The sequence below is a fragment of the Sphaeramia orbicularis genome, chromosome 24 (assembly GCF_902148855.1).
Source record: "Sphaeramia orbicularis chromosome 24, fSphaOr1.1, whole genome shotgun sequence".
In the NCBI taxonomy this organism is placed as follows: Eukaryota; Metazoa; Chordata; class Actinopteri; order Kurtiformes; family Apogonidae; genus Sphaeramia; species Sphaeramia orbicularis.
Window position 1 is genome coordinate 13,613,893 of NC_043979.1, and position 26,263 is coordinate 13,640,155.

At 37.2% G+C, this 26,263-nt stretch overlaps 1 protein-coding gene across 1 annotated transcript; it reads left to right on the plus strand.

Annotated features, from left to right (window-relative positions):
• Positions 1–20,581: 20,581 nt before the first annotated feature.
• Positions 20,582–24,713, plus strand: LOC115415646 (protein FAM177A1-like; the record flags this gene model as incomplete). Its single annotated transcript, XM_030129302.1, has 3 exons — positions 20,582–20,699; positions 21,579–21,676; positions 24,383–24,713. Coding segments are annotated over 3 exons (432 nt in total), but the record flags the coding sequence as incomplete, so codon positions are not given.
• Positions 24,714–26,263: the final 1,550 nt, after the last annotated feature.

Genomic DNA, 26,263 nt, shown 5'->3' on the forward strand with positions numbered 1-26,263 from the left:
TAGTGTAGATATTGTCTAGAATCGTGGCACTGTGTGATGTTATTCTGTTTGGTTTAGTTATTGATGGAAAAAGGGACATACTGTACATTATGTCCAAGAAGTCAGCTATAGTTTTTAGTTTAGTTTAGTTTCTTTTACAGGAGAAAATTGTTTCTCCATCCATTCACTGAAAAGTTCAATACTTGAACCAGGTGATCGATATACACAGCTTAGAATTACATTTTTCTTCTTTTCATTGTGGATCTCTACAGTCACACATTCCATTGTTTCATCTATTTCTAATGTCATCTCTGTTAAGACCATACATTTTACTGATTTATGAATATATAGTGCAACCCCACCCCCCATTTTCTTTTTTCTGTTCATATATCTCGATTCATAATCCTCTAGACAAAAGTCAATACCTTTATCAATGTCAAACCAGGTTTCTGAAATTACAATGAAACTGAATGGATGAGTGCTGTTGAAATATTCTTTGATGGAAATAAAATGTTTATACATACTTCTGCTGTTAAAATATATGATTGACAACTTACCTACTGATTCAATATCATTTTCATACTGCTCTTGGGTGAAATCATTGCAATCCGTTGCTATGGTAGAAAGAAAGTTATCATCAGGATCTATCTCTGGATGTGGATCCATTGTAGTTTCAATGTAGGCCAGTGTTTTTTTGGCTTTGGCATTAGTTCTCTTTGTTTTATCTAAACAGCATCTGTGCGGCCCTCGTTAATATAGATTTTCGTACCTCGGAGGCATTTGGCTCTCTGTAGTATCTCGGATTTATCCTTGAACTTCTGAAGTCGGACCACAATGGGCCTTGGTCTGTCTCCTTTAGGTTTTCCAGCACAGTGAGCCCTCTCCATCTCAACATCCTTCTGGAACTGGAACTTCTCACTTCAAAGCTTTTTCACTTTTAGTTCTGTGTCCGTCCAGCTTTCTCCAGGTGACTCTGTAACGCCATCTATCATCAGGTTGTTTCTCCTGGACTGAGACTCCAGATACTCTATCATTATTTTATATAATTATCAGACACGACCAGCATACTGTCACATACCTTGTACAAGTCTGTCTGGGTGGTGTTACTCTGTTGTTTTGGATTGCCCAACTGTGTCTTTGTATCATCCACATCCTTCTGTGTAAATTGCAAACTGATTTTCGGCCTGTAAGCAATTGTCGTCATGTGGCGTCTGTCATCTGTTACAAAAATTTCAATCGTCTTCTTCTCCGAAACTACTGTAGCGCCCCTTTGCTCTTCATTGCTTTGACAGGGGTAGCTAACCTGGGTTCTTGTTAAGTATGTAATCTCTTACAATATTAACGATTATTTAAACTATGGCAGTATTTTATTTTTTAGACCATTTTTAGTGCAATGTAACTTAATATACTTTTTTAAAACATTTACCCTTGAAATGAACCCTTTTATAAACACTGTGAGCACTTTAACCACACTGTATGCACTTGAAATCTTCCATTTACAATGCAAAAACACACACACAGTTTATAAGGGCTGTGCAGGCCTGTGCGCTGCAGCCTAAAACCAAATGGCCTCTTCACCTCATAGGGCAATAAAAAAAACACAAAAAGGTACCTGTATCACCAGCTCCCGAGAAATGTTAATCCACACGTCCAGGGAAATGGAAATCCAGAATCCGGTAATCGGCAGTCCTCCTGTCCGTCAGCTCCAGTGTTGCTGTGGGCTCAGTCTGGGTCCTCCGTACATTCTGCAGTTAGCGGTTAGCTAACCTGCTAGCTTAGTCCGTACATAGCTAGCCACATGCAGCTAACTTACTGAGGTCGCAGTCTGTGTGTTTTTTTTTTTTAACGTTGGACTTCTAGTGGAAGTGCTGTTACAACACAGAGTCTCTCACCATTAAAGTCACGTTTGTCATCTGTCCGACCACTTTCCTGAACTAAACTGGTGTTCTTTTCTTCCTGAATACACTGTCTGTTATTCCATATTCTCATACACACACGCGCCCGTCGTCTTCACCAGGTTTCCTCTCTTCTACTTCCTACTTCCTGTTCCCTTGACCCCGAACTATTCTCCAAGCTCATAATACACATTACATAAAATATACATTTTCATTACTTTTTAACAAAACATAAAACATTTGCGCAACTTTCCCATATTATTAATATTGTTATTTTTAATTAAGTATTTTAACAAACACTTTGCATTTAACATCCTGTAAACAATACAATGCATAAACTCAACAAAGTTACATACCTTTTCACAAATACATGATCTTTTTAATACTCCCACACTGAAATGGTTTTAATTTTTAACCCTTTGTATTCCACTTATGAACTTAGGTATTTATGCTATTTTTTATTTATTTTTTTTACTTTTTAACACACACCCATCCCCTTATTTCCATCGGGCTACACTACAATTCCAATTGACTTCAAACTTAGTATACAGCTTCTTTATGATGATGTCAACAAAAGTTAGTGAAATTATTTGGATCTGGATCTGATTCTGGATTTGGTGCCACTTTGAAAAATGTTCCCATTGTCAGAGATAGGAAGTGGATGGATGCAGTAACTCGGTAAATCTAAATGATATCCAGTGTAAATTTCTCCAGTCCAGCCCTGATGGGGAGATGATCCAAACATAATGTCCACATGCTGATCAGGATCTTCTTCTGGATCTGGAACTGACACAAAATTTAACATGGGCCCTTAAGGGGAAAACATTTCAATCGTCTTTTTCTCTGAAACTCCAGTTCTGATTGACTTCAAACTTGGTATACAGCTTCTGTATGATGATGTCAACACAAGGGATTGAAATTATTTCGATCCGGATCTGATTCTGGATTTGGTGCCACTTTGAAAAATTTTCCCATTATAACAGATAGGAAGTGGATTGATCCAATAAATCAGTATCAATGATATCAAATTGGAATTTGAATTTTTTACAGATCTGATTGGAATATGACCAAAACATGGGCTATTTCTGTAATAGAATAAACACACAGAACTGGATGAGAATAAATGGATCTGGATACATTTCCCAAAGCTTTGAGTAAAAAAAAAACCCAACAAAACAGTCCAATTCTGTAAAAATGAAAATGTTTACATGTACAAGCTGTACTTGAACAGAACATGAACAAATATGAACGACCTCAACATTCTACAGAACGGTCAGTGCAATGTTACCAATATCCTGCCAGTTTATCATTTACACATGCATGTTCTAACTCACAGATCACAGTGGATCCACAAACACACAAAACATGTAATAACAGACAGAATATTATTCAGATTCCACATCCTTCTCTAAAGACATTTCAGTTTGTTCATATTTGCTCTGGGTCACAGTTTTTGTAAAAGGGTTAGTCTAAATGTAAACATTTTGTGTAATTTGGCTTTTTTTTTTTTTACACTAAATCAAAAGAGGAAAATGAGTGTTTTTCATTATTTATATGTTCTTATAATAGTATATATAATAGATTCTTCATCTTCATATCAGCTGTCTACACTGACGTCACACACCTACGCCAAGCACACACACACTCACATGTTTTAAACAGCTGTCAATGATATCTTTAGGGGTTTTTTTGGTAAACAACTTCTTGGTAGATTTAGAAACTACAAGTTTAGTTTTATTGGGAACAGGGGGTTTTACTCTGATGAAAACTATCTGACAAACCCATCCTTTCTAAAGCAGCCAGTGGTGAAACAGTCCAAGTGTATTTCACTGAACCAATGTTGTGTTCACTGTCAGACATTTTTTTTACACATAGATTTTTGTTTTCAACGGCATGCCACCCTTGAAAAAAAAAAACAAATAGATTGTGGCTCTTACAGACCCATCTCATTGCTTAATGTTGATTTAAAAATTCTGTCTATCTTCCGGCCTAACCCCATCATGGCGGCAGCATAAAATGTGAGCTCCCCGACACTGAGATTAAAAAGGCCCTATAAACCTATCATCTTGAGAAAGTGAGTAAAATTATGGGAGTGTGAAAGTAAGGGCAATGATCAAGACTAGAGGAAAAAATCGAAAGTCGAGTAAAAACGCGGTTTTTGATCTCGAACAAGATAACGAACCAGCTAAGCTAATAGGCGAGGTAGCTGAACTAGCTGAACAGTCAACCGAGTCAAGAAGTGATAGAGTGAAAGTTAAGCTAGCAACGCAACCGAGCCAAGAGGGAGAAGAAACACAACAACCGGCTAAAAATATGGCAGACTTGGAAACAATCTTACATGAGATACGAGAGTTCCGTCGTGAGAACTTTGAAAACCTGAAAGAAATCAAAGACGATATCAAAAAGACAAACAACAGGATAGATGACGCCGAAAAGCGGATCGTGGAAACAGAGCAGCGAACTCAAAATCTAGAGGAAGCCACTTTGGAGCTCATGGAGCTGCAGAAGCAGGTTGAGGCCAAAATGACGGATTTGGAGGGCCGTGCGAGGAGAGAGAATGTCTGGATTCACGGAGTGAAGGAAGGAGCAGAGGGAAACGCTCAATCGATGACCACTTTTGTCGAAAACCTCCTCAGGGAGAAGTTGGATTTACCCCCAACATTTGAGTTGAAGATTGAAAGAGCCCACCGGGCGCTAGTCTCGCAGCCTCCCAAAGAGTCCCCACCTAGATCCATTGTGATGAAGTTACAAAGTTATCGGAGTAAAGAAGAACTTATCAAGGTAGCGTGGCAGAAAAAGGGCTTCATGTACGAGGGGAGAAAGGTGTTTCTAGACCACGATTATGCGCCGGACATTCTGAGAAAACGCAAAGAATACATGGAGGCTAAGAAGGTACTAAGAGAAAAGAATATACGCTTTCAGACGCCGTTTCCAGCGAAACTCCGGGTCTTTTACGAGGGAGAGACGCGCCTCTACAATACAGCCAAGGAGGCGACGAAGGACATGGTGGCCAGAGGGTTCCAGGTGGAGGTCGTGAAACCGGCGGAGAACTGGGCAGAGCGCATCAAGCGGCTAATGTGGACGACGAGCCGTGCGAAGAATGGTAACGGGACAACGGAGACACAGCAGAGGTATAAACAGAAACTACAGGTCTTCAGGAGAGACCGGGATAACTGACGGAATACAACATTCTAAGGTGAAGATTAGACTGTTTCCAGGAAATATCCCAAGTCTAGCAGGATAACTGAGGTGAGATACATGAGACTTTATCTTTTCAAGATTGTAGTGACTTGTTCGGGTTTTGGTTGAAAAACTTTTCCTCCACAAATTATGGGAGTCGGGGCAGCACTTAAAGCTGTTGTGGACTTATGAACAGTACTGACTTTATTAATGAGGGCCCCCTGCCCTTCAGGAGCAGAGGACATCCCTCAGAGTGGACTGAACATCAGAGCTCAGAGAGGGTCAATAATATGACCTCACTTAAGGAAGTTTGTTTAGTACGTTGTTCCTTGTTAAACTTCTGTAATGCGTTGTTTATTGTTCATTGTTGTTTCTGTAGCAAAAGGGTTAAACATGAAAGGGAGGAGAGGAGAGAGACACAAGGCAGGAGAAAAGAGAAAAATGGTAACACCCCAAGGCTGCATTAAAGTAGCCTCATATAATGTAAATGGTGTACTCAACCCAATCAAAAGAAGTAAGATACTAAGTAAGATGAAAAAAGAGGGAGTTGGAGTGATATTGTTGCAGGAAACCCACCTGACGGAAAAGGAACATGAAAAGCTTAAGAGGAATGGTTATAACCAAATATTCTCAGCCTCCTATAAATCAGGACATCGGAGAGGGGTTGCTGTTTTAATTTCGAGGAGGATTTCATTTGAAAAAATATCTGTTACAGGGGATAAAGAGGGAAAGTTTATTATGGTTAAGGGGAAACTAGAGGGAGAGATGGTAACTTTTCTTAATATCTATGCTTCACCAGGCTCAGATTGGAGATTCTATAGACAGCTGTTTGACCTGATGACATCAGAGGCAGAGGGAATTTTGATTACTGGAGGTGATCTGAATCAAAGACTTAATCAACAGCTAGATTCCTCAGCAGGAGGAATACAAAAAAGTGCAATAAGTAAAAAAATTAAAGATCTGATGTCTGAACTGGGAATTGTAGATGTATGGAGGGATCTGAATCCCACGAACAAGAATTATACCTATTACTCGTCACCACATAACATATATTCAAGGATTGATTACTTCTTGATGTATAATAAAGACATGCATAGGGTACAAAAATGTGATATAGGAATAATGGACTTATCAGACCACTGCCCCCTTTATTTAACATTACGTCTGGCGAGCGAGAAAAAAACAACAATCTGGAGATTAAATTCAAATATATTAAAAGGACACATGAAAGAAGAAATAGTGAAGGAACTTCAGACATATATAGAAGAAAATGATAATGGTGAGGTATCTCCGTCAGTGCTGTGGGATGCGTGTAAGGCTGTGATGAGAGGGAAGATAATAGCCAAAACAGCATATATTAAAAAGGTAAAACAGTTAAAACTTGACACACTAAAATCAGACCTAAAAAAACTAGAAAGTGAGCATAAGGATAACTTGAAAGGACACATAAATCAGGAAATTAAAAAAAAAGAGAGCAGAGATAAATGAGATCTATGCGCAGGAGATCCAAAAAAATCTACTGTTCACAAAACAAAGATATTATGAAGTGGGGGGCAAATCAACTAAATTGTTGGCATATAAACTGAAAAAACAGCAGGCAAAAAACAATATTTACAAAATAAGGGACCCACATACAAGAACAATAGTGGATAAAACAGAGGAAATTAAAAAGTGCTTTGAAACTTACTATAAAAATCTATATGTTCAACCAAAAACTTGTAATAAATCCCACATGGAAAAATTCTTAGACAATTTAAATTTACCACAAGTAACAGAAGATCAGAATGAGGCGTTGACTGCCGAAATTACAGATGAGGAAATAAATAAAGCAATCTCAAAACTCAAGGCCAACAAGTCACCGGGTGCTGACGGTTACACCGCTGATTGGTACAGAACACTAAAGGTATCATTAATCCCACTTCTGCGAAAGGCATTTAACTGGGTGTTAAAGAAGGGAGAAATTCCCCATTCATGGAGAGAAGCTATTATCTCGGTAATACCGAAGGAGGGCAAGGATGAGAAGGAATGTTCCAGTTATAGACCTATTAGTGTCCTTAATCAAGATTATAGATTGTTTACAGCTATTTTAGCAAGACGTTTAGAAATAATTCTGCCAGAAATAATTCACTTAGACCAGACTGGATTTATAAAACGAAGACAGACACAAGACAATATTAGGCGCACCCTACACATAATGCAACATGTAATTAAAAATCAGATAGAGACTGTGGTGGTGGGAATAGATGCGGAAAAAGCCTTTGATTCCGTCAGGTGGGGTTTTCTATATGCAGTGTTGGAGCGGTTTCGTTTCCATGAGACATTTATAAAGGTCATACAGGCCCTGTATAATAAACCGATAGCTAGGATCCGGATCAATGGGAGTCTTTCAAAAATTATCACATTAGAACGAGGCTGCCGTCAGGGTTGTTCAGCGAGTCCTCTTCTCTTTGCCATTTTTCTGGAACCCCTGAGCACTTGGATAAAACAAAATGAAAATATAACAGGGATAGACATGGGGGGTGGGATACAAAAAATAGCATTATTTGCGGATGACGTATTAATATATTTAACAAACCCGAATAAGTCAATTCCTGCTCTTATGACAACTCTTACAGAATATGGGCATTTATCGGGCTACAAAATAAATATACAGAAAACTCAGGTTATTACTTTCAACTACAGACCAAACCAAGCGATTAGGGACAAGTACAAGATCAGTTGGGATTTAAAATCAATAAAATATTTGGGAGTTAACCTACCTCAAGACTTAGGACAATTAAAATCCATCAACTACGATCCATTGCTCAACAGAATTAAATCTGACATTAGCAGATGGAATCTGATACCTTATATGAGCATTACACAAAGAGCGGAGGTGATAAAAATGAACGTGCTGCCAAGGCTTCTGTACCTGTTCCAGAGTCTACCAGTGGAGGTAACAGAAAATGAATTCAGGGACTGGGATAAAATGATCTCTAGATATATCTGGCAGGGGCGGAGACCGAGGATCAGGTACAGAACACTGCAGTTACCTAAAAACAAAGGAGGGCTAGCACTTCCTTGCCTGAAGAGCTATTATCAAGCCGCACAAATAAAAATATTGTTGAATATATACGACCCTTCCTACTCAGCAAGATGGAAAGAAATTGAGGCCAGCACAACAGATGGAACTCCTATACAGGCTATAATAGGGGACAATGACTTAAGAAAACATATTAGAGAAGGGACAAACCCATGGTTGGATGTATCATTGAAGATTTGGTTTGAATTAATTGTGAAAAATGACTTGAGAATACAAAGTAGACTATTAAGATGGATTGGATTTGACTCAGAATTCATACCAAACAGAACAGATAATAGTTTTAAAAACTGGGATAGAGGACCTACGATACTCTGGGAGCTTTTAAGAAAGAAGGAGATTAAAAGTTTCCAAGAGATAAAAGACCAATATAGTCTAACGAATCTGGATCAATACAGATACGTGCAATTAAGGCATTATTTAGAGCAAACAATGAGGGGAACCACTAGGGGGAAGGGGTTAGAACTCATTAAAATGTTTACTTTAGCATATGAGTCAAAACTGAAAAATAAATTGATTTCAAAATTATATAAGGGAGTGGAAGACTTAAAGGGAAATGACACGGTGTATATAAAAAAGAGGTGGGAGAGGGAGGCAAATATTGTCATATCAGAGGATGAATGGGATGAGATAAATGAACAGCAGTGGAGAACAACTTGCTCATTATCATGGAGAGAACACGGGTGGAAGAACATCATAAGACTCTTTAGAACACCAGCACAGACAAAGTATCATGACACAAAGTGTTGGAGATTATGTGGGGCTGATAAAGCTGACCATTTCCATGTATTCTGGAGTTGTCCCTCCATTGGTAGTTACTGGCAGGAGCTGAAGAATTGTATGGGAAAAGTACTGAAGGTGGACCTTCCATGTACATTTGAGGTACTATATCTGGGGAAACTGGACATAAACTTTTCTAGATCTGGGGACAAATATATTTATAGAATAATGCTGATTGCAAGCAAAAAAGCAATTACCAGAAAATGGATGAAGAATGAGGTACCTAAGGTTGAGGACTGGGTTGAGGTAATACACAATATTTATGTGATGGAAAAGCTAACTTTTTCTCTGAGACTGGAAGTGGATAGATTTAAAAGAATTTGGGAAAACTGGATAGAGTACATAAAACCAATTAGGTCTGATTTTATCTGAGATGTATATTGTGGAAAAAAAAAAAAAACCCTAGTTCATGCTACAGAGGTTTAGTTTTGTTTTGTTTTTTTCTTGTTAATTATATTTGTATAATTGTTTTGGTTTAATATATTCCCTGCACTGGTAACATAGTAAAACCCTGTTAGAGTAATCAGGCAAAATGTATGGTGGAAGGTATAGAACCACGAAGCCCCGGGCACAATTTTATTTGCGTACTTGGAAAGGAATGGTAATTCCCAAATTTGATTTAAAGTAAAAGAATGAGGATGTTTTTATATATGTATGTATGTATGTATGTATGTGTATGTGTGTATATATATAAATGTATGTGTATGTGTGTGTATGTATATATGTATGTATATGTGTGTGTGTATGTATGTATGTATATATATATATATATTTATATATATATATATATTTTTTTTTTTTTTTATTTTATTATTATTATTATTTTTTTTTTTTTGTTTTGTTTTGTTTTGTTTTGTTTTGTTTTTGTCCTATATTTTCTATTTTTTTTGATTGTCATGATTAATTTAAAGATATTAAATTTGGAGGAGAGTGGAAAGAGATGGAAAAAAAAAACAAAAAACTCAGCCATTGTGTACCAGCTGTATGTGGAATCTATTTTATAAATGTTCAATAAAAAGATAATTAAAAAAAAAAAAAAAAAAAAAAAAAATTCTGTCTAAAATTCTTGCAACACGTTTGGAAAGTATCTTGCCCTGTGTAATAAATACTGATCAAACAGGCTTTATTAAGGGTCACAATTTGTGTAATAACCTCAGACGTCTTCTAAACACAATTCAGTTCTGTCAGCTGCACGCTGTGAATGGTCTGGTGGTTTCCCTCGACGCAGAAAAAGCGTTTGACCGTGTTGAGTGGTCCTACTTGATTTACACTGTACAACAATTTGGGTTGGGTTCTAATTTTATCAGCTGGATTCAAATCCTTTATAATGGTCCTCTGGCTGCAGTTATTCCAAATGGGCTTAGGTCTAAAAACTTTGAGGTTGGGAGAGGAAACAGACAGGGCTGTCCTCTCTCCCCTCTTCTTTTTGTCTGGACATGCTTGTGTTTTCCATTTACATATGGTTTATAGAGCTGTGATTTCATTTGCATAATAGGAGCTCAAAGTGATATGCTGATGAAAGCAGAAGGGAGGGCTCTCAGTAAACTTTTTATGGGCTGGTGTTAAAAGAGGAGAAAGCAAATACCACACTACACCGTGTATAATCGTGTGTGTCTTCCTTCCAACACAGACATACAACACAACAGAATGTGATGGTACAATATAAAAGGGGGAGCCTTGCATCTTTAGTCGCTTTCAGGCCCTGTGAACAAACAGAGGATGTCAATATCCTTCAAATGCCAAGAAAACAACTAAGAGTCAATAGACTGTCCATGTATACTGAAATACAAAACACACCAAGGACTGACGCTCATGTCTAGGAAAGTAAAAAAAAAAACAAAGAAAGACTGGCAACACAAAAATATTCCTTCTGCAATGCTTTATCAGGTTTATACCCTGTGCACAGCCTCACCACAACTGATTCTGTCACATTCCTTCAAACATTTCATAAAGAGGCAGCTTATAACTCAGTATAAAGTAAAGTAAAGTGGGGAGGTGTTCCGGGCATGTCCCACCGGGAGGAGACCTCGGGGAAGACCCAGGACACGTTGGAGAGACTATGTCTCTCGGCTGGCCTGGGAACGCCTCGGGATCCCCCCAGAAGAGCTGGAGGAGGTGTCTGGGGAGAGGGAAGTCTGGGCATCCCTGCTTAGACTGTTACCCCCGCGACCCGGCCCCGGCCCCGGATAAGCGGAAGAGAATGGATGGATGGATGGATGGAAGTAAAGTATAAAGACATGTCCTTTTACTTTTTGTCCATATGTGTAGGTACAGATAAACACTGATATTTTTTTTTTTTTGCATCTGCAGACATTAAAAGTTTTGGATAATCATGCAATATAGGTTTTATCTTTTTAAGAATGACCTGAAATGCTCCAATGGATGGATGCAACATGTATTACAGATGTTTGTACGCACTAAAGTACATAATACAACACATGACTATTATTCATCATTCCTCCAAAATTATTTATACAGGGTGGGGAAGCAAAATTTACAATGAACATTTAGTTGTTTTTTCTCAGCAGGCACTACATCAATTGTTTTGAAACCAAACATATATTGATGTCATAATCATACCTAACACTATTATCCATACCTTTTCAGAAACTTTTGCCCATATGAGTAATCAGGAAAGCAAACGTCAAAGAGTGTGTGATTTGCTGAATGCACTCGTCACTCCAAAGGAGATTTCAAAAATAGTTGGAGTGTCCATAAAGACTGTTTATAATGGAAAGAAGAGAATGACTATGAGCAAAACTATTACGAGAAAGTCTGGAAGATACTATTAAAGAAGAATGGGAGAAGCTGTCACCCCAATATTTGAGGGACACTTGCGGAAGTTTCGGGAAGCGTGTGAAGGCAGTTATTGAGAAAGAAGGAGGACACATAGAATAAAAACATTTTCTATTATGTCAGTTTTCTTGTGGCAAATAAATTCTCATGACTTTCAATAAACTAACTGGTCATACACTGTCTTTCAATCCCTGCCTCAAAATATTGTAAATTTTGCTTCCCCACCCTGTATATAGTAGGTTATTATTATAAAACGTAAAATAAACTATTAGAGATCAATATAGTACATTTCAGTCAAAGTACGAACGCTGTGCAGCTTTAGGAGATGCCTTTCTGCTGCATGAATCACATATGAAATAGTTTTTCAGAAACTAATGCAATGAAAGGAAAAGGCTTTTGTATCTTCTGCAGAACAGCACAGCAAGATGAAACACTTCATATGATTTGACTCATTTTTTGTTATTAGGTAATCAGACCCTCACTGTAAAAAAAAAAAATCTATAATTTAACAGAATTTTCACTGTTTATTTTATAGACTTTTCCTGTATTTTCTTTTTTTTTTTTTAAATTTTTTATTTATAAAGAGCATTTACAAATGGCTATGCCACAATCTGTTACATTCTTCCTCATACATATATATATATAAATATATATATACATATATTTATACCATAACATTTACATATGAGCAGTCACAGATCATCTGAGTATTTCTCGATGTAGCTCTTTCAGATGTTGTTTTTTTTTTTTTTTTTTAATACCTTTAGGTAAATATTGGTTAGAACAATTTTCAACAAAAACATTGGAAGCTTTCACAATGGAAGGTTTTTCAAAGACAAAATTCCTGTGTAGCAGTATAATGAAATAAAAAAGGTTCGGGTTAAAGGTCATAGGCAAAAGAGAGAAAAAAATAAAAATGTCTAGATCAATAAGACACTGTTTCCTGATCCTTTTCCAAAAATTCAAAAGAAGTCTGGTCTTATAGGTTTGACATATTCAGTCCATTTACTCCAGATTTTGTAAAATTTCTCTTTCTGGACTCTAAGGGAATACGACAGCTGCTCCATCATGTAAATTTCCTGGATAATATCGATCCATTCATCTATAGCGGGTAGATGGGGTTTGAGCCAATTTCTCGTAATAACTTTTTTACTTCCAGCCAGGAGAATTTGGACCAGCTTTTTATCGTTATTTCTCCATCCGTCAAACTGAATATCTCCCATATAAACTGTATCAAAAGTAAAAGGGATATTCACTCCTATTATATTATTACTATGTTTGTGGATTTCCTGCCAGTAAGGGACGATGACTGGGCAACTCCAGAAAATATGGTAATGATTGGTGTTGACCATCCCACATCGTCTCCAACAGCTGGAAGCCCCTCCCCTGTGTCCCTTTTGTAAAGGTGTGATAAAAAACCTAGCAACATTTTTCCAACAAAATTCGCGCCAAGTAGTCGAGCAGGTTGAAGTCCATTGTATGAGACATATTCTTTTCCAAGCATCCTCTGTTATAACCAAATTGCCCTCTTTTTCCCACTTTTCTTTTATATACCAGGTATTTTCTGATTCAGAATTGAGTATATTTTTATATAGTTTAGATATTATCTTAGAACATGGGGATTCTGATACTGACAAAAGGATTTTCAGAATTCCAGTTTCTACTTTACCTATATTTTGTCTTAGAATCTGGTTGAAATAGTTTCTAACTTGAAGATATCTATAGAAGTCCTTTTGCTCAAGATTGTGCCTTTTCTTTAAGAATTCAAAACTATGGAATATCCCCTCCTTAGTAAATGAGTAATAATTTGTTAGACCTTTAGCAGTCCATGTCTTAAATCTACCATCAGATCTATTTGGAATAAATTCAGTATCATAAGCACACCATCGCAGTAGTTTAACTGGTTCATTTAAATTACAAGTTTTCATAATTTCCTGCCAAGTTCTCAATAGTAGATTTAAACAAGGACTGCCTATGCTCATCTGTCTATTTAAAAGTTCATTATCTGCAATAGCAGCTTCAATGGGTATCCCTTCTAACATCACATTTTCAATTTCTTTCCAGCGTGCAGAATAAGCAGGGTTACACAAGCAAATCAATGGCCTCAACTGTGCTGCTATGTAATACTTTCTTAAGGAGGGGAGACCCATACCCCCACTCTCTTTACTTAGTTGTAGGGTCTTAAACCTAATCCTGGGTTTTTTCCCCTGCCATAAATACCTGGATATCATCACATCCCATTCATTGAATTGTTTGGCTGGTATTGACACTGGAAGATTTTGGAAAAGATAAAGCAGTCTTGGTAAAATATTCATTTTAATGGACTCCACCCTAGAGCTTAAGCTCAAGAAAGGGATAACATTCCAACGCGAAATATCAGATTTCAACTGGGAATTTAAGGGGTTATAATTTAATTCAAATAATTTTGTGATATCCTTTGTTAAGTTTACCCCTAGGTATTTGATTGATTCTGCATCACAGTTAATTTTATATCCGTTTCTGTTAGGACAGATTGTACGAGTACTGGACCCAGATGCAAGACCCTCAGACAGGAGTACAATTAAAATGGATTTATTAGAAATAATCAGAGTAACAGGTTCACACAGAATGGTAATCAATGTATCTTCAGCTGGACTGAGATGGGGAATCGTCTCGGCTTCGGATCTTAAGTGAACCTCGTTACAGCCCAGGTCGGGAGCACACGAGGGGAACCCGACTAGGAGAGAGCAAAGGAGAATCAGTGGACAGACCAGGTCATACACGGGCAGACTATCAGACAGGCAAACGTACATAGGGTCAGGCAGGCTCACGTACCAGTAGTTCAGGCAGGGGTCAAACCAGGAAAAGGCACCAAGGCAGAGGAACAGACAGGGGTCAGGCGTATACTCAGGTGTGATGACAAACCAGGTCGAAGACAGACGAGCAGGCAGACGAGGAACAGGCAGAGTCGGAGGTCGAGGGGCAAAACAGGTCACAACAGGCAGGCAGGATCAAAAAATGCTGGTAAGTAATCACACCAAGGGTTGAAAACGAACTGGCAACGAACAGGGGGAAACACAGGGTTTAAATACACAAGAGGGCGGGAAGACAATTGGACACAGGTGGAGACAATCAGGGAGGAGGCAGGTAATCAGGGCAAAGGTGAACACAAAGAGGAAGTAAAGACACCAGACAAGACACATGAGGGAAACTTAACAAAATAAAACAGGAAACACACAAAACAAGAAAAAGTCCAGGGACTGATATGACAGTTTCTGATGTGAATAGTTGGGTCATAGTTAAAGGTGATTACCTGTGTTTTTTGTATATTAAGTTTATATCCTGAGTACATCCCATATTGCTCTAGCAGCTTCATAAGCTTTGGGAGTGACTGTGTAGGTTGTGATAAATATATCAATACATCATCTGCAAATAAAGCCAGTTTATTTTCTCCTGATGACATATTTATTCCCTTAATGTCTGTGTTTTGCCTAATCCATTGAGCCAAGGGCTCAATAAATAAAGAAAAGAGAAGAGGTGAGGCACAGCAGCCTTGTCTAGTTCCTCTTTCAAGGATGAATGGATTAGATCAGTCACCATTAATTTTTATTTTTGCAGAGGGTTTGTCGTAAAGGGCTTCAAATACTTCAATAATAGTTTTATGAAAACCAAATCTTTCTAAAACTTTGTACAGGAAAGACCACCTGACCGAATCAAAAGCCTTTTCGGCATCTAGGCTAATAATGGCTGTTGCTATTCCTTGTTTGACAATTTGATCTATTATATGCAAAGTTCTCCTAATATTGTCCTGTATTTGTCTTTGTCTTACAAAACCAGTTTGATCAAAATGGATTAATTCTGGTAGTATAGTATCGATTCTTTTGGACAGTATAGTTGTAAATAATTTATAGTCTATATTCAATACACTAATCGGTCGGTAATTACTGCACTCCAACTTATCTTTTCCATCTTTTGGTAACACAGAAATAATGGCATATCTCCAGGAGGCCGGAATTTCCTTCTTCTTCAACACCCAGTTAAAAGTTCTCAATAATACTGGAGCCAGTGTTTCTTTCATAGTCCTGTACCATTCAGAGGTGAAGCCATCTGTGCCCGGTGACTTTCCTGTTTTCAATTTACTTATTGCTGCATTTAGTTCTCCTATTTTTATTTCAGACAATAATTTGACATTTTGTTCATTAGAAATGGTAGGTAAATTAAGGGTGGCTAAAAATGATTCAATCTGAAGATCATCATTTGTTTTTGGCTGGGAATACAACGATTTATAAAACATTGCAAAACTTTGCTGAATTCTCTCTGTTTGTGTCTCAGTGTTCCCAGAATAAGGATTTCTTATTTTATGTATTGAATTGTCTGCTTGTTGTTTGCGTAATCTGTAAGATAAGAGTTTGAGAGATTTTCCACCCGCTTCATAGTACCGTTGTTTTGTAAATAACAACAGTTTCTGTATTTCTAAAGTATTGATTTCATCTATTTCCTTTTTTATTTTATTCATTTTTAATCTAGTTTCCTTATTTAGAGTCTCAACGTGGTCTCTTTGTAATTCCTTTAATTTTGCTTCCAAATTAATGAGCCTTTCTTTTCTAAGTTTCTTTTCATACGATGAGATAGCTATTATTTTCCCCCGAAGTACCGCTTTAAGTGCGTCCCAGAGCACAGATGGCGTCACCTCCCCATTATCGTTTAGCTCCAAATATGTTTTAATTTCCTTCCTAATTTTTTCTTTAATCTGTGGGTTATTTAGAAGATTTGAATTCAGGCGCCACGGTAAAGATCTTGGTTTATTGTTTAAATTTATTGACATGTATATAGGGCTATGGTCTGATAAGACAATTGGACCAATTTCACATTGTTCTATTCTGTGAAAGTCTCTGCTAAAGGTGAAAAAATAATCTATTCTGGAGTAAACTGCATGAGGTGAGGAGAAGTGGGTAAAATCTCGGCCAGATGGGTACAATTCTCTCCAAACATCAATAATTCCCACTTCCCTCATCAAAGCATTCACTTTCTTACTGATAGCATTTGAGTCTGACTTTCTATTGGAAGAGTCTAGTCTAGGATTCAAACGAATATTAAAGTCTCCTCCACTGATTAAAGTGCCCTGGCTTTTTGTAGTCATTATTTCGAATATTTTCTTGTAAAATAGCCAGTCACTTCCAGGGGGGGTATAAACATTTAGGAAGGTTATTAAGGATCCATTAATTCTCCCAGTAATCAAAACAAATCTTCCTTCTTTGTCCCTAATTTCTGACACGTGTTCATATTTAACTTGACCAGATATCAGTATAGCCACTCCTCTACGGCGTCCTGATTTATGAGAAGATGAGTATATGTATTTGAAGCCCATCTTATTTAGCTTATTATGTTCTGTATCACTTAGATGCGTTTCCTGTAGGAAAGCGATTTGAATTTTTTCTTTTTTTAATTTGGACAAAATTTTCCCTCTTTTGAATGGACTGTGTATACCATTGACATTAAATGAAGCTACTTTTAAGGTTTGACCTTGCATGTCTGCAAACAAAAATCAGCATCTATATACTTCCTAGGAAAGCTCCCCCTCCCTGACAGAACAAACAGGGAGCAAACATAGAACAGGAATATTAAACCAGAAATATAAAACAAATAAACATATAATTTAACAAAGCTGTGTGTGACTTCCACTTCAGAGGTCATTGTTGTGACCCTACTCAAGCCTTTAGGGAAAGCCCCTCCCCGTAACCCCAAAAGGGGGCCCTAACTCAAGATATCAGCACCAAAACATCCCTTACTGCACCCTGTGATTCTTAAATTTAGTAATTAACATTATTTCAGAATTACCAGGTAATACAGCCATTTCCCCGTCTAGATTTAGGTTTTTATATTTGTAACTGTACCTGCTCAATCACTCAGACATTGGAGGGGAAAACATCAAAAGATGGGGCTCGTTCGTCTACCAGAAAAGCATGTCAAGGCTTAACTTAAGTTGTTGGAGTTGAAGCACGCCTGAAAGACTGTAGTCTCTCCTTGAAGTTAGACTCTCGTCTGGAGTGGGATGTGCGTTTCCCCTTTCGCCAGCTGCTCTTCTCCCAGGTCAGCTGCCGCAGTTTGTCCATCAAAGTCTCTGGGGGGCTGATGATTTCTACGGGGTATCCTCTGTTTGACATGTCAGTTGAGGCTTCCTCGGCGCTCTCATAGATCCGTGTTTCATCATTATATTTAACTTTCAGCCGCGCTGGGTACAGGGTTTGGAACGGGATCTGGCGGTCCTTCTTTTCCTGTATTTTCAAGATACAGGAAAATAACAATGACATGACAAAAATAGACTGTGATTTTACATGTCAAATGTAAAATAACACACACAAAAAAAACTGTAACTGTGAATAACAAAAAAATTCAATTTTTTAAGAGAATTTTTTTCTTTTTTCACAGAAAAATACAGTTAAAATACATTTGCAAATGTATCATAATGTCACAAATTTTCTTTTCTATTTATGAGATTAAACTGTTAATTTAAAGTTTAATACTGTAAAAAAAAATAAATAAAACAAGACAAAATTACTGACAATTAACCGTAAAAGAAGTATTTGATCTGTGAGTTTAACAAGACCTGTTTGTTAATTGACAAATATCTTGTGTAATTACGGGGGATTTCACAACAAAAATGTTAAATAAATGTATTTTTGTGAATGTATAACATGTATAAGCACTGATAAACTGTCCAAATACAGTTTTTATCAGTGGCTTGTACAACTTAGTCTCATTGAAAATTATGTATATATATATATTTATAGGTAATTTGATTGTTTTAATACATGAAAATATTCTTTATCAAACATTAAAAAGTCAAAAAAAATATGCAAAATCTCATGTAAAGTTAGAGCTTTAACTACTTAATTTCACTTTATGTATTATTATGGAAATTGGAACTAGAATCACATTTAGAGTTCTTTTTTTTTTTTTTTTTTTTTTTTAAATATCTTTTAGATTTAAAATATTTGATATAGAATAAAAAATACTTGATATTTAATGTTTAAATACATTTTCTAATACACTGGGTCTCATTTTTAACCTTTAATGTCTGTAGTTGCCTTATTGTGTCTCCATGTTTCCAGGTAAGTTTGAACCCTTAGATCCCCTATGGACATAACATGGTCTCAGAGTGACACTTAGTGTTTGATTAATGCAAGTACAGCTTTTCTAACCACGGTTTCTCATCAGCTTCATAAATACGGCGATTTCTACAGTAGTCATTAGACTCACAACGAAATTAAGATTATCTATTTTTGTATTAATTTGAACAAAAAGAAAAAAACAAAACAAACATTTCATTAGAATGATTTTGTCCCTTCAGGATTTTTAAATGTATCATCCCATCAAGCAATAATCAGGATAATAACAATAAGTAATACACCTTTTCAGTTAAGATATTAACATAATCAATTCAAGAAAACCAAGTGCATAATTAGATTCGTGAAAAAGATTTATTTGAACAAGTTTCATTAATGTTCTAATATTAAACTCTTAACTTTAAATTAATATATGGATATGGGGTATCCCTTATCTTTCTTTCAAGGTAAGTCTAAACAGTTGGCTCCCCCATGGACATAACATGGTCTTAGTCTGACATCTAGTGGTCTTTTTAGGTAACAACAACTCTCACTACAGACCTATTCTTAAAAAGCATACAGATACTGTTTCCATCCCTATTTTTTTTGTCCCTGGGTAAGATGTAAAATACCAGCATTCATAAAAATTAGAAACATTTTTTAAAAATTAAGGCTACACCCTCACATTACATAGCATTAGTTCACATACATAGTATACACAGTTAACCTTTAAGTATTAGTAAAACACCTAGAGAGACATTGCTACATGGGCAGGTGGTCATGCAGCGCAAAACAGAGAAAACTTGATTCCAGTGATGATGAATATGAACATGAACAATTTACCTGGTTGCAAGCAGCTCTTGTTAGTGAAATGCAGTAGTGCAGATTATCTGGACACTCGGGAGAAAACATGCAACGTGCATCAAGAGACCTGCAGGGCCCTAGTATGTACAATGTTGATTTGATTTCAGCCAGTTTTTAAGTTCAGTCTTGAAGGTTATTGACATTGAGAAATAGCACTAGCAATTTAACATCAACATCAACATTGCCTTGAGTCTTCACTTTGTACCTGGATCGCCCTCAGTCATTATGCTACACCATATCCTCCTCTACTGGATTTAAAATGCTTCGAAGTACATTTTCTCATTTTAGAATGTTAAGTTCTACCTCTGTAGTTATTTTGGCGAAAGTAACTCAAAAATACTACAGGAGTCATGTAATGCTTTACAATTCTGAGACAGTAATATTGTAAGGTAGGGAATTACTTTGAAATAGCAGTAACATGTAATCTGTAATGTATTACAGTTTGGAAGTGACTTGCACAACACTGTTGATCATAAAGTTAGATGCTATATTTTTCAGTTCCAGATGCCTGTTACTAGATATTTCGTGTCTTTGTAGATCTGCTATGATCTGTGAGTTGTAATGCACATGTGTAAGTGATAAATTGAGGCAGAAAATTGTTAAAATTCAGCTATTTTTCTTAAGAAATTTTAGGTTGTTCATGAATTTTCATGATATTCACATGTTTTGTGTAAGTATAGTTTGTAAAGGTAAAAATTTATACAGCCTGTCATTTTACCTACAAAGAAAAATTTGCAGTTGTCATTATTTATAAGATATTATGCTATTATTTTACTGGTCTGGCCCACTTCAGGTCAAATTAGGCTTAATGTGGCCGCTGAACTAAAATGAGTTTGACACCTATGATGTGGGAAGTACAAGTATTTTCATTGTCATCAATTTGAAAAGTCATTGTGTGTGTGTGTGTGTGTGTGTGTGTGTGTGTGTGTGTGTGTGTGTGTGTGTGTGTGTGGGTGTGTGGGTGTGTGTTGCAGTCGAAGATGACGTGGGGTCCATACTTTTGGTTCCACATGTGGAGAGCTGCAACATCCACCATCTCAGGTTTGATTAAATAATCCTTTAAAATCAAATAAACCATCATCTGTGACTATAATGAATTTTTTCAGTAATTATTGAACCACTAATCCACACATATGCTTTAAAAAGGTAATGTAAAGTAGAGTTCCTCAGTGTTTTTAGGAGCTCTTATTTGGACATTTAAAGGCTCCATAGTGAATATGTGTAGACCTGAACATTTTGCATCACAGTTCCTACATTGAGCCAGAGAGTGACTTAATTTACTTTGAAAAGATACCAATTAGGTCAGACAGCAGAAAAAAGCTATAGGTTTTTTCTGGGTTATAAAATTAAAAAAAAACAACTACATTTTGACACTATTATTAGTATTTGTGAAAACTGTGACATTAAATGAACTGGCTGAAATCGAGGTACTCCTGAATCAGATGATATTTGACACCTGATTCTGACTGATATTATTTATTTATTTATTTTTATTTACCTTTATTTAACCAGGAAGTCTCATTGAGGTTAGAAATCTCTTTTGCAAGAGACACCTGGCCCAGGTAGAATCCATACAAAGTCAAAATTCTATAGAACACATACATAATACACAGTGAACAATAACAGGATAACAATTATTCAACCATAATGGACTCTCAAATAAAACAGTGACATTCCTCCTTCGTTGCATTCTCCATGATAGTACAGGAACACTGAAGAAAAACTAAATAAACTAGAGCCAGTCCGGTACTACAAAAGCAGTTCTCTGTCTCTGAGGATTAATATTCACTGTTAACAAAAAGTAGAAATGCTAAATTTTGATCGAACTGAATTTTAATTTTGTAATGAGGATGAATGTTGAGGAAATGTTCCTTTTAGACAGAATGTAAATGTTCTGTTAATACTTTTACCATATTCCAGCCTGTGACTACCTGGGTGAGAGGATGGCCTCCCTCTTCGGCATCACCTCCGCCAAATATCAGTACGCCATCGACGAATACTACAGGATGAAGAAAGAGGTAGGTGGAGCTGGTGTGTGTGTGTGTGTGTGTGTGTGTGTGTGTGTGTGTGTGTGTGTGTGTGTGTGTGGGGAGGGGGTTAAGACACATGATCTCAGTGCAGAGATAGAATGTTATACTTAATGCTATTAATACTGTGGTACATCACAGAGACATACAGAACCTTTACAGTAAGCTTTTAGTCTACCCTGTGGGGGTAGTGTTATGATCTAGGGCAGTCTTTCTCAGATAGGGGTACGCATACGCCCAGGGGTATTTGGAAGAAGCCCAGGGGGTTCTTGGCCGGACTACTAAGACCCTGTCTATACAAAGATGGTTTCAGTCGAATCCGCAAAGGTTTTGTATCAGATAGGCCTTTTGTCCACACGAAACCGGTGTTTTCAGTCACTGAAACCGCAACTTTTTGAAACCAGGTCCCAGACTGAATAAATTTGAAAATGTCGGTTTCGCTTCTTCATCTGTGCGACCAAACCACAAATTTTCTAAAACGATGATGTCATAGCCCCACCTCTTTAACCTTTCACCCTGGAAGCAAGATGCCACTTCACAGCAACAACAACAATGGCGGACTACAGAGTAGTGCTGGTGCTACAACAGCTAGGCAAGGCAAGGCAAATTTATTTGTATGGCACAAATCATACACAGGGCAATTCACAGTGCTTTACAAAAATGGAAGAGACAAGTTAAAAATACACAATTACAATTAAAAATAATCAATAAAACATAACTAATAATCAATTAAAATAAAGTAAAAGAGAAGAGGTCAGATAGAACCCTTTCAGTTGTTCTATGCACAGTTGAACAGAGCTGTTTTCAGCCTGGACTTAAACATTGTCACAGAGGCCTGAAGACTGTTTCAGAGTTTAGCTGCATGGAACTGAAACAGCAGCTTCACTGTGTTTAGTCCTGACGCTGGGCACCAGCAGAAGACCAGTCCCTGAGGTTCTCAGGGTCCGAGGGGGTTCATATGGGACCAACATGTCAGAGATGTACATTGGTGCTAGACCATGGACAGACTTATACAGACTATTGAGCTTATTGGAAATATTGAAATCAAAATCTTCAGGTACACTTTAATTACAATGAACGACAAACAACCATAGCTAACAATATTCACTACATCCTCTTGGATCTACCGCGGAGAGTTGTTGTTCTTGTTCATCTGTAGTTTATGGTTTGTATACAGTATGCAAGCTTTATGCGCATGTTCCACGTCTTCTTCTCCATTTTTTGCGAGAGCATTACAATGCCACATACAGGCCTGGCATTTGTACTACAGCATTTTCAGTCATGTTCACTGGTTTCATGTGGAAGTAGATATTTCCTGAAATGACTCAGTGTTCACGGAGCACTCTTCTAAAAACGACAAAGCAGAAGATCGGATAGGGGAAGATGCGGTTTTGTGTGGACATGGCCTAAAATGACCGCAGCACTCTAACATAGCGGCAGAAGCTTACAAATTTAGTTTAGTTTAGTTTGAATATGCAACAAAACAAAGTAATCCTACTTAGTCTTTACAAATGAAACAGATTAAAAGAAAACAAAACAAATAAACAAAAATAAAAACCTGTACATGTACATGAAAACAAAGTATGACGTGATTGACACATTCGAAGTTATTATTGATAGAATATGCCAGTGAGATACAGGGACATTGGTCCTATTTATTGCATGTACATTTTTGGCTTGAAAGTCTCCGGATGCAAAAAGAGACAGTAGTAAATAATAGACCTGTGAAAGTTACTGATTTTAAATTAACCCATAAAGGCCCAGTGCTACTTTTATGGAAGTTCCCAAATTAATTTTTCTCTCTATTGAACCTTTTCTTAAGTGATTTATCATCGGTTATTATAATATTACCCTCTGTATCTTGTATTTCTCACTACAAATCATGTATTCCTCTAAACTTAATTTAGATATACATTAAAACTCAGTGTAGATTCAAAGGTTATTATATCAAAACAGAGAAAACTAGAGAAAAAGTGACTTTTTCAGCAAAGATACTGTATCATAACTGAATGTAAAAACAGGCATTTCCATCTATTGTCATTGATCCAACTCCATGGGTTTTACTGGTGAATCAATGTTGTAGAAGATGACGGTGTTTTCATGTTCCCTACGGAGCCTCTGAACGTCCAAATGGGTCATATCTGATGACCATGAAAAGTCGACAAAATGCACTTTACACCGATTATTTACATGTATTGATAGGATTAATGGATCAACAGGTATTAAATAGTTTAGATCAGTAGATATTTGGGTCTTTATGGGTTAAATGAATATGTCAAAAAGGACACATTTTTGCAGTAATTCATGCCATAAGTTGTAACAGATGTAATGATCACCAAATCAAAAAAGAAAAATAATAAAAATGTCCAAAAAAATGCTATAAAATCCCTAATAGCTAGTATTGTTTGTTTGATTGATGTGACACATATGTAACCTTGTTCTATGGTAACTTATTAATTGGTCTTGTAATTAACGTACACCAAACTATCATTATTTATTTATTTTTAACCATGAACCTGTCCAGGGACTATAGATGTAAGTTGGCACTTATACTATAACCTGGCACCAAGCATCTTTCCTCTTAGTCTGTCTAGGTCATTGTATTGTTGTGCACTGCCCCTGTACAGATAAAGGCATACCATACCATTATTTATTCATCAGCTAAGCATAATTTTTCCCCTGGTGTCATTTTCCCAGAGGGAGGAGGAGAAGGAGGAAAACCGTCTGTCCGAAGAGGCTGAGCGATCCTTCGACAGGGCGGAGGAAGGGGAGGACGAGGCTATTACGATGACTGAACGGTCAGGGGAGATGCCCGCCGCCGCTGCCCGCCCCGATGCCACCTACCAGATTGAGAATGAAAATCACACACCCGCTAACACCATCAGAGTCCCCGCTATCATCACAGCAACTTAACCGGGACTTCAACACTTTAATGCCTTTTTGTTTGTTAAAGAAGGAACACTGTCTTGTTTCACCAAGCACCGTTCGGTTTGTGTCAGATACAGCTTTAAAGAAGGCCAGCGAAAAATAGCGGGACATCATACAGTGCGGTGCAACACTGCAGCAACTGGTAAACTCCAAAACTCCTGGATGATCTCTGCACCGTCAGAATTAACAAGAAATCTTATTTGTTATTGTGTTATTTCATTACCGTTCATTTACAGTCTCATCCAGCTTTCTCACATTTAGTTGAATTACTCTACTGACATCTGTGTCTACATTCAGACGTAGCTGAGTATTTTGGAAAAATTCAGAAAAATCTTCGTTTACATGGCCTCGTATATCTACACCGTCAAAAGCATGTCATGCCTGTAGATGGCAGTGTGGTGAGATGATCTAGTGCCATTAACCAATTAGAACCCAGAAAAGAAACACAATAAAACATTACTTCCGTTATGAACCTATGGGGATGGAATGCTGCGTTCCAGGCAACCCGTAACTCATGTTTTTCCAACTTTCTACTGGTGAAAAGGCACTGGAATGACAGTCAAACCTGTGACTTCCCACCCGTGAACTCGTACTACACTGAACAAAAATATAAATGCCCCACTTTTGTTTTTGCTCCCATTTTTCATGAGCTGAACTCAAAGATCTAAAACTTTTTCTATGTACACAAAAGGCCTATTTCTCTCAAATATTGTTCATAAATTTGTCTAAATCTGTGTTAGTGAGCACTTCTCCTTTGTCCTTTGCTGAGATAATCCATCCACCTCACAGGTGTGGCATATCAAGATGCTGATTAGACAGCAGGATTATTGCACAGGTGTGACTTAGGCTGGCCACAATAAAAGGCCACTCTAAAATGTGCAGTTTTACTGTATTGGGTGGTCCAGGGGGGTCAGAAAACCAGTCAGTATTTGGTGTGACCACCATTTTCCTCGCACAGTCTTCTTCATGAATTCTCTGAAACACCTTTGGAGATGGCTTATGGTAGAGAAATGAACATTCAATTCACAGGCAAAAGCTCTGGTGGAGATTCCTGAAGTCAGCATGCCAATTGCATATTCCCTCAAAACTTGTGACATCTGTGGTATTGTGCTGTGTGATAAAGCTGCACATTTTGCAGTGGCCTTTTATTGTGGCCAGCCTAAGGCACACCTGTGCAAAAATCATGCTGTCTAATCAGCATCTTGATATGCCACACCTGTGAGGTGGATGGATTATCTCAGCAAAGAAGAAGTGTTCACTAACACAAATTTAGACAGATTTGTGAACAATATTTGAGAGAAATAAACCTTGTGTGTACACAGAAAAAGTTTTAGATCTTTGAGTTCAGCTCATGAAAAATGGGAGCAAAAACAAAAGTGGTGCGTTTATATTTTTGTTCAGTGTAGATTGATGTACTCCCAGACCTGAGTCCTGACATCACGTAGCAATGGCAGCCCCCATGGATGTGATGTTTATGCAGATTGTTTATTAAAACAAGGTATTGCTCTGACATTATTTATCTGTAAATGTTCTGCATAATCAGCAGCTACTGTAGTGTTAGCTAGTTTTCAGTCCATTGAGTGCAAGAATAAATTAATACCAAATACGTATCCAAATATACAAATAACATAACATAAAAGGTATAACGGC